Here is a 13,726-nt window from a genome sequence, read left to right on the forward strand (position 1 = left end):
GTGCTTGCAAAGGACTCCACAGGCATGGTGCCAGTGGTCATTTTCCAAAAGCCATGAACAGAGTTTCCAGCGAGTGCAATCCTTCATAATCTCGCCACTATCTAGGAGCAAACGTCCTCTGCGCTGGGACCCCCGACACGCCGCGGTTTGTGCCGTTAGAAGAGTCTGTTTCCGTCTGCCGTGCTACAGAAACCATTAAGGGATAAAAATGAGAGAGATATAGAGAGGAAAGTAACATTAATTGTGAATCACTGCGTTGACAAATCAAGAATGCTGAAGTCCTTTATAAGGCACAGGCTTGTTTTTATATAAGAATTATTCCACCACCTGATGGCTACATGCAAAACAAAAATAAATGCCTAAATGCCTGTCTACAGCTGTTTAGGAAAATCACCTGGATAGATTCAGCCTGACAAGCAATCCTACATGCTGTAGGTAAAATTAAAACTTTTTTTCTCATTATAGAAGAATATTAGAACTCGATTTTGAAACATTTGCTCTCAAAAAATCTTTCATATTTTTAGACGATTTTGGCAATAGATGATGTTAATTATGCTGAGGCACAATGAAAGCTCAGCAGTCTAAGATTTACATCAATATCTCATTGGGCGCATGCTGAATGCTATTTCCATTTTAAATAGTGAACAGACAGGATTGTTGATTGTTCAAGTAGCTCTGTTCCTTGGGATAGCAAAATACCTAAACGCCAGTCATGTGATTCAATAAAAATGCCAGGTGCACAGATATTTAAGTTCAGTTAAACTTGCCAAAATGAGCTCATTAAGCATCCGTATAAATAGCCATTCAAATAGACATGATTTTAATTAACACAAGAGCTGTGAAAGCTGAGTAATGGTAATTGAATGAGTAATGAAGATCATCTGGTTGCTACTGGCATGATTGAAGGCAGCCTGACTGGGAGAGAAGTTGCCCAGAGAACGAGATGTTCTGCTTCATCAATTTGCAGACTAGTGCAGAGAAGCCGAACTGGCAGCGTGAGTCAGGCCAAGTCCTGGAAAGCAGAAAGCCACCACACTGGTACTGAACCTTCTGATCCATCTGCGTAATGATTTCAGACTGCAGTGCCTACAGCATGAGAAATTCCATTTCCCATGAAGATATAACAGCACATCAGCAGAACAAATACATATCACTATCGTAATTAAATAATCTGTCTGCTCAGAGGTTATTTTGGAGTAACACACCATACAACTGAGAAAAATGTTGACAAAGTTCAAGTGCAAGACAAAGTAGCCTAAAGTGTCATTCTTCTAACAGGACAACGCATAACCACACAGTGCCAGGATAAAATGGAACATTCAAAATGTTCTTATAGCTATCTTTGTGGAAAAAAAACATTAGACACATTCAGCTTCCTGACCTCTTTTTTATTTTTTTTAACATTCTGCGAAGTTTTCCACATTTCACAATTATGAGTGATTTACAAATGCGTCTGTCTAAACAGTTCCGCTACAGAGCAGCACAGCCTCACGAAACTGCAAGGCATCGTGGATCTTGATTTCGAGCACTGTCTCAAGAGAGAATGATATTTTCAATAAAAATGCAAGTAAAGATATGATCTCAATAAAGAAAAATGGCTATTTCAGTGCAGCGTACTGCATACATAACTAGATGGACTGTAATAAAGAAATTTATCTTCTTTTTCTTGCTCTAACACTGAATGGAAATCATGGAAATGTAATTCAATACCAGGCCAGGGGGGTGCAGAGCATATCAGATGGGAGAAGTGATGAAGACTAGGATCAGTGATGGCAGCAGACCTGTGCTGTTTTAGTTGTTGAGCTGTTATGGAAAGAAGCATTTGGATATTTTAAAATGAGTAAATCATTTAATATTGTATGTGTTATTTAAAAAAACAAGCAAACTGCAATGCACAGCAAGCATGAGGTGCTTAAATGGGAGGCATTAGCAGTAAGTTGGATGGAACAGAAATAGGGTCTTTGTTTCTGTTTGGACTCCTTTCTGTAGAATGTAATGGATGAAAAGAGGTCACATGGTACTGAAAAGTTTTGAGAGAAAACAGGAAATTGCTCATTCATTTCTGATCCATTCATTTACTAAACTCAAAATGATCAGAATAGAAGCATGTGAAGGTTCCTGAACAATAGTTCTTCAAGTATGTTTTTGTATCAGTCAGTGGCTATGCATAACCTCACTCTCTGAATGTGGAAGGACTCCAAAAGTGAACTCGTTTAAAGAAATGATGGTTAAGCTTGTGTGAAGGGCAGAGAAATCTTGAAGCAGCTACGAATTACATTCCAGGTCCTTCTTATTTTTGTAAGCACATTATTCAGAAAGACATCAGGTATTTTTCTGATTCATGCCTCTAAAATTAAACTAGTCTTCCAATAGCAGTAAAGTACAAAGGTCTGCAATGTTGGAAAAAGATGTGGAAACTTTTCACTTTTCATACTCCAGTCTGAGCATTTTTGGATCGCGTCTCCTTGTAGATATGTACAGTAGATACAGTATGTGAGGGCGCACACGTTCATATCATTCTGAATGGCTTGCTCTTCAGAAGTGATTGGAAATCCCTCTACATGAACGTCTGCCACCCACATTGTTAAGATTTAGCAATTTGACTTTTTCTTTCGTGTCAGTCAAGGAGTCACTTTGACAGATGTTCCTTTACTCGTATTTCAGATCATTCCCTCCCTAAACTCTTCCCGCAAGAGCGCACCGGCGTCTCGGGAAGCGTGAGTTGGCATCTGGGAGTCCGGGAAGGCGAGAGGCCTGCAGCCGGTGCTGATATGTGTTCTGTGCTTCTCCCTCCAGACCATCGAAAACTGTGTGTGCATCTTGAGGAACCTGTCGTATCGGCTCGCAGCAGAAACTTCTCAGGGACAGCAGATGGGCACGGACGAGCTTGACGGATTGCTCTGTGGCGATGCCAACGGCAAGGACGCGGAGAGCTCCGGGTGCTGGGGGAAGAAGAAGAAGAAAAAGAAGTCACAGGATCAGGTGGGACATGTGGCTGCAGCTGTTCGCAATTACTGGTGTTTTGTCGTTCTTGTACAGAGTACAGAAAGGTCCCCCTCCGTGGATAATTAGGTATTTTACAAGGTTGATTTCTTGTCATTACAGGAACTAGATGTATCTACTGTAGGAAACAACAGAGAATCAAAATGACTCTTGTATGCAGTCAAGGGATCATACTGACAAAAGCCTCCATCTAATACTCATCTAAGACTGGCTTCTTAACAAAAAGTAATCACTTTGGGTTAGACAGCATGTCTCATTAACACATTAAAGCCCTGTTTGGTCTTTTTCCGAGAAATTTATTTCTGAATCCAGTAACCTCAACTGTGATTCTCAAAGTTGATTGCATGTCTTCTGGTAGCTTTTGTTTAATTTTCTGTTCATACAAAGTGTTTATTGCAATGGAATTTGCTCTACAGGGCAAATCAAGTTCACATCTAAGAAACTTCTCATTTTTTTATTTAATTAGGTTTGTATGTATTTTTTGTGTTGCATTCTTAAAGAACTACTGCCATCTCATCTGCATTTTTTAATTTCCATGTGCTGAGGTACCATTAACCTAGAACTACCATGTGGAAAAACAGTATTTTCTGTCTGTGCAGAGCAGGGGAGGGGCTACATTGTTAGAAATGGCCAAGACTATTAGTGTACTAGCAGCAATGTAGAAAGGAAACAGCAATGTGAGATCGTGAAAGTTATAAAAATAACGGGGATATAAGCAGGACTACCTTTCTAAGCAAGATACAGCCTGGGTAACTGCAGAAAGGAAACACTCCTTAAAAAGAGAGGAATATGAATAATTCTGATAAATGTGTTTTTTTGACCCACAATAAAGTTTGTTTATGGTGGTTCATCTGGTGCCGGCATGGAAAGTGTTGTTTGTTTTTGTGTATTCCACTCTGAAATTTGTAAATGCTCCTCAGCGCTGAGAGGCTCTCTGGGGAAATGTTGTAAACGAACTCTGCGAGTGATATCATTTAAATAAAACAACACTGAGAGGGATATCAAAGTGTTACACAGATAGAAACATTTTAGAAAAAATAATACAACGAATTAATAACTTTCAATTCAAAATTGAACTTCAAAAAGGAATGCATTGCCTTAATGACTGTGGTCAAATACTTGTTCTCTCCCATGTTGAGTATTCATTTAGTTAAAATCAGTCAAAGTACAAAATATGACGTGAAAGTTTGGTTATATGAAATATGAAAAGGTTTTATTGGTCACAGTAGCAAAAGGTAAGTTTCTCAATAGTCGAGCTTGAGAATAATTTTTCAGTCTTCTCAAGATTTGAAGGACACTGTACAATATTGGAGTACTGTGTGCCCATTATCCATGATAAGAATATTTTAAACACATCTAGTAATTTCCATAAAATTGATTACATTTCTATTTAGTTAGTGACCACACATACAGTATGACTCAGAATTCCCAACCACCCACATGAATGCTACATTTTAATTAGTTTGTGTCTCTGAAGCATTTCTACTGTACAGCAGCATCAAGTATACTTGACTTATTTTACAACATATATGTACATCAAGTATTTTCAGAAATATTTTCTTTGAGTTACTTTATCAGTTCAAACCCCAAAGTTGCTAAATTAGAGTGTTCTTAAGCTAATAGATTCTGCACTTATTTTCTTGTAAATTTCAAAAACAAATTGTGGACATCCAGTTTGGATTTTTCATTTTTGGTGGAAAGTGTGCTTGGATTTGTTTGTTTGAGAAACTAAAGCAAGGTGATGATTTGCTTCCTGGTTTATTAAAGGAAAACTAAAGGAATACCCAGTATGCTTTGGTGATAATGGCACTATAGAGAGAGAGAGATTGCTCATTTTGAAAACAAAAATGTAGCACAACTTAATATTAATTACTCACAATGGTAAACAAAACATGTAGACTTGAAAAGGGTTCTTTTTTTCACCTCTGCAGTGTACTACAGTCAATCTCTACAAATGGGAAGGCTTGGAGAGATTTAATTTCATGCTTTCTGGAGATACATTCTTTATTCAGATGGTTACTTTTTATGAAACCTGAAAGAATAGTGAAAGAGGCATTTCCATAAAGGTCAGGCAAACTTGCTCTCGGAGAATGTCACTGGAATGTCTTCTAATCATTAACACACTAGAGAGTTTACCCTCTGCTGCTGCTCAGTTCCTAAGCATTATTCAGTTTTTTTTTTTATTTCAGCTTCTCCAAAGAGCACTCTTCCTTGACTGGTACTTTTAAGTTTGGCACTTTCTAGCTTCTAGTAGCAGCTGTAGAGGAAAAGGTTTTTAATTGTTGTATGGATCACTTCACATTGTCCTGCCTGACTTTGGATTTGATTGTGAACTATAACTTTAGAGTTTTGCCATTGGTACTCCTCCTGTTAATGACAAAGACGCTCTGAGTGGTGCTCTGCAGCTGATACAAATGCTACCACCTTCAGAATAATTTCAGCACTCAAGAAAGCATACGTAAAGCATAAGAAACCAAAGTCTCCTGGTATTTTTTTGCTGCCATTTATGCCTTTTTCTTTTTGTTTTAATTTTGAATATTGTTATCAGGCCTGCATTGATGATAGCATGTATTTCCTGGACTCTTAATTGTAGTACCTTTTGGTACTACACAGAATCCTGTCACTGCTGATGTGCAAGTGATTTCACTCTCTGGTAGGAGCCCCCTGCCCTGGGTGTGTCACAGTAAATATCAGGGGAAGGTGTTCGTTTCAAGGATATCTGTGTCTTTCCACCAGAGCACTGTGCATCGCCTGAATTACTGCAGTGCAGAAACAGCATCAAAGTCCATTGCACACGTATTCAGAAACAGAGCGAAGCATGACTCTGTGTTTTGTTAATGTCAAAGTCATGCTTTTGGGTTTTTTACATTTTACAGTTCAAGTGCTCTGCCAGCCAGCATGTGTCTCCAGCAGCATGCTTAGCTCCTCCTATCCTTACTTTCTGAAGGTAAAATGTGGGCTTTTAAGTGATTAAATCCTCACAGGCTTCACTGACCTGGTCAGATTCCCCTGGAATTCAGATTTAGAGCTTGGCTTCAATTAAAATGATCTCTACTAGGAAGTGTTTGTTTAAAAAAAAAACAAGTCAGCACGGTACAAAGCATGAATAGATAATTAATTGCATCTTTAACTGGATAATTCAGTTAAATGTCAGAACCCATTACTGCAATTCTGCTTTGAATATAGGATGTTTGGTAGAGCTCTGATATCACTAACCCAATGGAATGTCTGAACTGCCCCCATCAATGCCACATAAAGCAATTAGCTCTTCTGAAAGAGGACACCTGGGCCTTGAGGCAGCAACAGGGCCTATTTTCCCTTGAATCATTAATCAATGGAGAAGGGTCGGCTGCTTACCAAACAAGGCTGCAGTTTTTCTTCAGGGGACCTGATGTTTGTCCGCCTTAATTGACTGGAAGGGAATCCCTGCAGGTAGCGAAAGATTTGTCCATTATTTGTCCCTCAGTCCGCTTTTGAGTAGAGGGCATAAATCATTTCATGAGAAAACAAATGATGGCAGGCGTCCCTCAAAAACGGCAGGCTAATATTCATTTACCCTTTGATGAAGAAAAATGTCACGTTTAGCTTTCGTTTAACTGTGGTAGAGTGTCGTCGGAGCTGAAATCATCAGTTTATTTCCTTGCTACACCCACGCCGTGAGGTCGAGGAGAGTGAGGCCCGGCGGACATGGACACACCTTGACCCCTGCTGTGGGTTCGCGATACTCTGTCTCGTTAAGCCTGTGTCTGTGCGTGCACGGTTTATATACCATACATCATGCACACAGATTCCTTTTCACAGTGGCAAACATACTTCTGCAACTTTCCTGAAATTAGAGTAGACAAATCAGTGGAAGTGGTCTCCACTGCATCAAAGCCTCACAGTGAGTCACTGTTTCCTCCTGTGAAGAGAAATATAATTGAACAGTATATTCTGAACCTGGGGACTGGAAGACTAATAGTAAAAGAATTTCAGTTATATCTAAAACAATGCCGTCAGTTTGACGGGCGCGGTGCTATCAAGCCGAGGAAGGCGGCAGGCCTGTGTGGTATTGAAGACAGCCTCTCTGCCTCTGCTCGCTCTGCTCTCTGGGCTTCCAGTTCTGAAGGCATCTGTTTTCACATGTAGAACATAAGAGATGACATCAATTTCAGTAATTACATTTATTACCCGAAGGTAAAGGTAAATGATCCAAAAAGCATCTTCACTGGCAATTTTAAGTTCTTTATGTTTCAAAGCTCCCTGCCTAGAGTGCAAAGGCAGTCAGTACTGTTAATACCCTCGAATGGCTTCAGATGATTTGACTGGAGAGGGAAATGTGTTTTTTCGAAGCCTTTAGGCAGTTTCCATTGACTGCTAACAAAAATATAATACAAGATAGTATAGCTTAAATAGACTGTCAACTGTAGCAGTGTAATTTTGGATGTTTATTTTGAATTCTGCCAACAATTTTCAACTGCTTTGCGAAGCGAACACTTTTTCTCTGGTGCTGCTGAAGAAAGATATGAGATTCTCCGTTTTGTCCAAAACAAACATCATGTTTTATTTTCCCAAAATACTAATTTAGTGTTTTGTTAAATATTTTTGGGGATTGTTTGCTATAACATTGTTTCTGTTCTTAAATGACACTCGTATGGCAGTGGCTTTCTAACGTGACATTCTAACTAAAAGCTTCACAGTGAGTCACTGTTTCTTACTGTAAACTGAAATGTAATTTAACAGTAAATTCTTTAGCTTCAGTCTGAATGAATTTCAGTTACATATGATTTGGTATCATCTACAAAGTTGACAAGTTTCTTAATTATACCAGTGTCTGGATTATTGCTTTCTGAGGAATAAGGTCCAGAGAAGAGCTGTTGTCTTTTCTGAACCTGCTGCCCTCTTACAATATAAATTAGGGGTGGTCCTAGTACAGTCCCTTGTGGCATTCCTCTAATTACTGTACATCACCCTGATTGGGGCATTTACCCCTTGAAGGAACCAGCGGTGAGCAGTGCCAGGCGTTCCGAGGCCAGTGAGTGTTGACAGGAGAGCTGACCCACAGAGTCAGGGAGTTCAGGGATTAAGACAGAACAGGGAAACAGCTCGAGTGACAAGAATTACTGCCTCTGTTGTGTGTTCTGGGTGAAAGCCAAACTGGAGGGAGTCAAGCACCAAGCGCTGCATGGGGAATAATGTATTGATTGTAATTATATAATAAAAACGGTAATGAAATTCACACATCTCAGTAATGTATAAGGAGATGTATTTCAACTCATCTTAGATAATTAAAGATTCAGCCAAACTAGCAGGTTTATTTTTTCTGGACATCTCAGTTTCTGAAAATGCTTTATTCACAGGCAAGATTTATTGAATTGGGGCCAGAAGCACTCATTTCCTCTCCAGTATTTAATTGAAGAAAATTGCACATCCTAAGTTCAGAGCAAGTAGCTTTATAGTGACTCATTAAACATTGACAGAAAAATAAAAAGCCTGAACCAACAAAGGATAAGAGAAAGGGAGTGTGCTGTGATATTACACAAGTGAGCTCTTACCTGAGAATGGGTCGCTGAGTGAACACAGTAGCATCACAATTAATTTGGTCTTGTATCAACTGGTATTGTTTCTTCCTGAGTGATTCGATGTTTTAACAATTTGTTTGGAAGTTTAAAGACAACAGTAATCTAGCTTTTGCGCCCAGGGGATGAATGCCACACAGTTTTGAACAATAAGGATCTGGAGTGCAAAATAGTAATGCTAAACAATTTTAAAGGAAAATGTGTAGACACTGGCAGCTGCAGCTTGGTTTGCCTGCCCTTAAATTGATGTGATGTTTTTGCCTCGGTCATTTTAAGTAAGACACATTCAATTTTAAACTCAAAATTCCCATCAATTTGCGCAGGTGTGAGCAAGCTGCGTGTCACCTCTCATTCATCTCACATGAACTGTAGATCCCCATGGTAGTACTGCAGCTTCTTTGGGAAGAGTTGGTCTTATCTTTTGTAATGTTTGCTTGGTTTCAAATTGTTTAGGGCATGCACTTATAAGTGTATTTAATTTGGTTTGTTTTTTTTTTTTATCTGAGTTCCTGCCTGTAATTCCAGTTGCCCCAGAGAAACTATTTCTTCCACTAAAAGGCTGGGTAAAAGAAAAGAATCTTTCCTCTTTCGTTCTTTATCATGTAACCAAGCAGAGCTCAGCATTTTTATCTTAGAGTGGTCTGTATCTCGTTCATTTCTCCACTTTTGTAAGATATGAGGTCTAAAGTGGGAAAAGCACAGCGCTCTCATCTGCAGTGTGTGTGTGGTGCTCACAGCCCACGAAGACTGTGGGGCCGCGCCGTCCTGCCTGCCCGTGCTCCAACCCTTCTCTTTCTCCCGCAGTGGGACGGGGTCGGCCCTCTGCCCGAGACGGCGGAGCCCCCGAAAGGCATCCAGATGCTCTGGCACCCGTCCATCGTCAAACCCTACCTCACTCTGCTCTCCGAGTGCTCCAACCCCGACACGCTGGAAGGCGCCGCCGGGGCCCTCCAGAACCTGGCCGCGGGCAGCTGGAAGGTGAGGCCGGCCGTCGGGACCTGCACACACGTCCACCCAGAACAGCTCAGGCCGGCTGCCCACTGCCGCTCAGAGAGAACTAGGGCTACTGGGGGCTGCCCACTAATATTCTCGCTTCGTTTGTAGGAAAGCGACTGGGGGAAAAAAAAGAATCACTGTATTGAAAGGATGAGATTGGGGTTGGGTACGGAGCACGTGATGGCAAAAAATCTTCCCTGTATCCCTTTTCCCTGAAAAATGATAATAAAAATGATTTCTTAACATTTTATAGCTAATTCTTTGCTTTCCAGCCTGTAGTGAACCTCACTGAAATGGAACAAGGGACCAGGGTGAAACAGCTTTGGCTTCCTGTCCTGGTGCAGTAGGCAAGCATGAAGCAGGCGTCTTACAGAGCGACTGCTTTCCCCATCTGTGTTGTGATGCTGCTGTGAACACAAAGCGGGGCATATGGACGTACTGCAGAAATTAAATCTAGACTTTTCAGTTCTTTCAGGCAGCTGATCCATATCCTAATTACCCATCTTCAGATTCCACAGCTGCATAGATTCTCTGGCGAGCAATAGAGCTGTAATTTGTCATTATTGAACGTGAAGGAAAATCATATTGCTGGAGAAATGAATCAAGACTGAAAAAAGAAGCACCAATCAGTGTATTGCAGTGTATTCAAAATCTATGAAAAGAGTTATTGAAAGCTCAGCTGCACAATATTAAGGAAGCCTCTTGATTTGTTAAGAGTCTGCAATGCAGTTCCCTTTTACGAACGTTGAACTTTAGTGGTACTTTCAGACATCGCTGTCATCCCCCATGACATCTCCAGTGCTCTGGTGTGCTTCGTGTTTGGGGCTGTGGTACAGTACAGAGTGCTGGAGAACTTGATGTAACTCTGCTTTCTCTTTTTATATGCAGAAAAAGTGTCACAAGAACATCACAAAAATGTAAAGGTTATGTAAAATCACTCCTAAAATAATCTTTATACGTGTTGATGTAAATAATTTGCCATTTAGATGGCACTTAGCCTGTAGGATTATTTATAAATCAGCAGCTGGTTTGGTGTCTCACCCAAGAGATGCGCATCAGGAAAGAGCAGTAACTTGCTCAGGGTGACACACGATGTACTGTATCAATCGTTTGGTGCAGAATGCAAATGTTCAAACTATCATGTACATCATCAGTAAATACCGTGGTGCTTCTGTGCTCTGGCTAAACTGCAACTGAAGCATTGTCCTGTGTTATACAGGAGGATGGCAGTTTAGGGTCAGTGTGACATTACTATGAGCTGCTGACTCACAAGCAGTATTAATTACATTACCTACAGCTCAGAATGCTGGCATCAGATAATTTATTCATATGCATATTGGACAAATTTTCAAGTACCAGAGATCTGGATATATTTCCACTCATTAAAAACATAAAACATAAGGGAAGAAAGAACAGTGATAATTCATTGAAAAGCACTTAGGAATGAAGTTCACTGTTACAGTGCATAGTTCTTTCATGCCATGCTGTAAATAACTTCTTGGAAAAATTCTAGGACAGACAGGACACAGTAGTTTTCAATACGCTTTTATCTTCTCAGATGTTTTCTAAGTGAACTGAAAACAATAAAAGTGTAGTTCTTATGATCCCTACCTGCCCGAGTGTTGAAAGCAATGAAAAAGCTTGTGGACAGAGATGGAAAACTGCAACTTTAACATTTTAATGTGGATCTACAAAAAATAATAGAAAGGTTTAATGCTTCGTATTTGTTAGAGGCCATGTTCACAAATGTCCTTTTTTAGCACCATATAGCCCTTCATATTACAGAGAAAAAAACAACCCTGTTTTTCCTCGCCTGAAGAGGTACTGATACACTTTTTGAGAAAAAAATGCCTGTCTTTGCTACAACTCTTACAACATTCTAATTCACCAGTGGTGTTCTGGACGGTCAGTAGCCCCTTTTAGGTTTAAAGCTGCATTCTCAACTAAATCACCACAGAAGATAAATTTGAAAATCTTAATGTGTTCATTGGAAAAGGGGTCAATTCTATTCAATATCAATTCTAAATTATTATTTGTTCATCCTTCCCTTTTCTCTAGATTATTTTATCAATTTGTAATTGCATTGATATTGTGTCTGCAGTCTGACTATTGAGCTGCATTTCGCAGTATGTCAGTGGAGGTGTGCTTTCGCATGGCAATTTACGATTCTGCTGCCTTATTTCAAACAAAGAAGGCAAACCATTTTCATCTAGGTCCCAGGTTAATGCAGTGATGTTTTACCCACGAAGGGCCACAAGCTTTAAAGGCCATGACTCATTCCTTGCTCTGTACGGCCAGGAGAGCCTGCATGAGGAAGGGGGATGCTTATTTACACCTCTCCCCACGTGGCGCCATCTGTCAGTCCAGTCACGCTGCAGTGCCTGTGGAACGAGCGAACCTGCGGCCGCCTGAGACTGACCTTCATGAAGGCAGTGCTGCTGCCTCGCTGCACTAAGAACAGGCAGAGGCGCCGCCTGTATGACAGGAATCAGTGCCATCTTAAACAGCTTCCATCTCTCACAAGCGCATCAGGAAAGACTGGTTAAGCGAGCATCCTGACCACACAGACCCAGAGTTAGCATAGAAACTCTCAACAGCTCCACTGAACATGAGCACAGCTTCCATGTGTGACTGTGTTGTGACAGAGGCTCTTCAGACCTGGTATTTTTCTTTGGAGTCTCAATGTATGTCCCTCAAGTTTGTTTTTTTTTAAACGAAAGGGCAATATGATTAAACTGTCCTGAAGTAATACTTATGTGGCTCAAAGTCATGATTCTCTGCCTTTCCTTGGCTGCCTGGATTTTAACTGTGAAAATTCATAATGGATGAAACCCTTGCCATTGTATTGGACTAACCAGCAAATGGGAAAATTGTGAAGCTAGAGCTGTTTATGTTGTCTCATAAGTACAAGATTACTTGAAACTACAGAGGCCCTGAAGTCATTTATTCTGCTAGTCAGGGCGGGGGTGCCAGGCAATACCATCAGCATAAGGCAATTAAAAGATGAAGAGAGAGCATGAATAAGTGACAGCAGGAGGTGGGATGTGCATGTGGAGGGTAGTGCGGGCTTGTCAGGTCCTCCCTCACATTTCAGCAAACACCCTAACACTTCTGTTGAAATCAGGGGTGACATCACCCACACACAGGTGCTGACAGTTAAGGGGTCAGCCCAGGTGAGGTCCCCAGTCGCTGCTTGACCCCTCTGAAATCAATAAAGCACATGTGACTGAAGGAGGTGCAAAAAAAGATCCTGCACTCCACCCCACCATCCTGCATTACTAAATAATACTTGAACTCATTCTCATTTTTAACTTGGTCCTGAACTGAAAATTCAAACTGAACAAAAAATAAAATATGTGTGGGCAAATTGCATAAAAACATCATATTTAATTAACATATATTAAAATGTATTGTTCATTTTTCTCATTTTCAGATTCTTTGGAGCCATCTGTGATTTAAAATATGACTTCTTCTGCCTCTTCTTTCGTCTCCTCTCCTCTGCTCTGCTCTGCTCTCCTCTCCTGTCCTGTCCTCTCCTCTCCTCTCCTCTCCTCAGTGGTCTGTGTACATCCGGGCAGCGGTTCGGAAGGAGAAAGGCCTGCCCATCCTGGTGGAGCTGCTCCGGATCGACAACGACCGGGTGGTGTGTGCAGTCGCTACAGCTTTAAGAAACATGGCCTTAGATGTGAGAAACAAAGAACTTATTGGTAAGCTTCTGGTTCTTCCTGTGAGTGGTAGGCTGTGTCTGGGCATTTAATGAAATACAGACAGAACATGTAAATTACGCACTGAGGCACTGCTCGAAATCAGACTCATGCCTTTGACTCTGTGGTTATCATGATCGGGAGCCCAGTTCTTGCTCAGTCCTAAAATAGCTATTTTTTTAAATTATAAGAGAAAAGCTTATGCACCTCAGTAACAATGCAACATTATTTCATCTCTCTTTCGCCTGCTGGTTAATGTTGCTGGGGAAAGAGGAAGAAATCCTCACAATCAAGCCTGAAGTCACATTTCCGGGTGAAAAGAGGTTCTCAAATAAAACCCTTATATAAACACGGGCCTAGCTGTTTGAAATTCTCTCCATGAAGCTGCGAACAGACTATTGATCTTTTTCTTATAAACTTGGTTTCCTGGTGGGTCTTTCCATCTCCATGGCAACTGCCTCCCCC

At 40.7% G+C, this 13,726-nt stretch overlaps 1 protein-coding gene across 5 annotated transcripts in view; it reads left to right on the top strand.

Annotated features, from left to right (window-relative positions):
- Positions 1-13,726, top strand: part of LOC148657673 (catenin delta-2-like) — a 305,588-nt gene that overhangs the window by 247,771 nt on the left and 44,091 nt on the right. For all 5 annotated transcript variants that reach the window (XM_088644228.1, XM_088644229.1, XM_088644230.1 and 2 more), the window contains 3 exons: positions 2,797-2,982; positions 9,366-9,539; positions 13,114-13,264. In XM_088644228.1, coding sequence (XP_088500354.1) covers positions 2,797-2,982; positions 9,366-9,539; positions 13,114-13,264 — 511 coding nt within the window. The remainder of the gene's footprint in view (positions 1-2,796; positions 2,983-9,365; positions 9,540-13,113; positions 13,265-13,726) is intronic.

This window comes from Lepisosteus platostomus, chromosome 8, assembly GCF_059453375.1.
Source record: "Lepisosteus platostomus isolate fLepPlt1 chromosome 8, fLepPlt1.hap1, whole genome shotgun sequence".
Classification (NCBI taxonomy): Eukaryota; Metazoa; Chordata; class Actinopteri; order Semionotiformes; family Lepisosteidae; genus Lepisosteus; species Lepisosteus platostomus.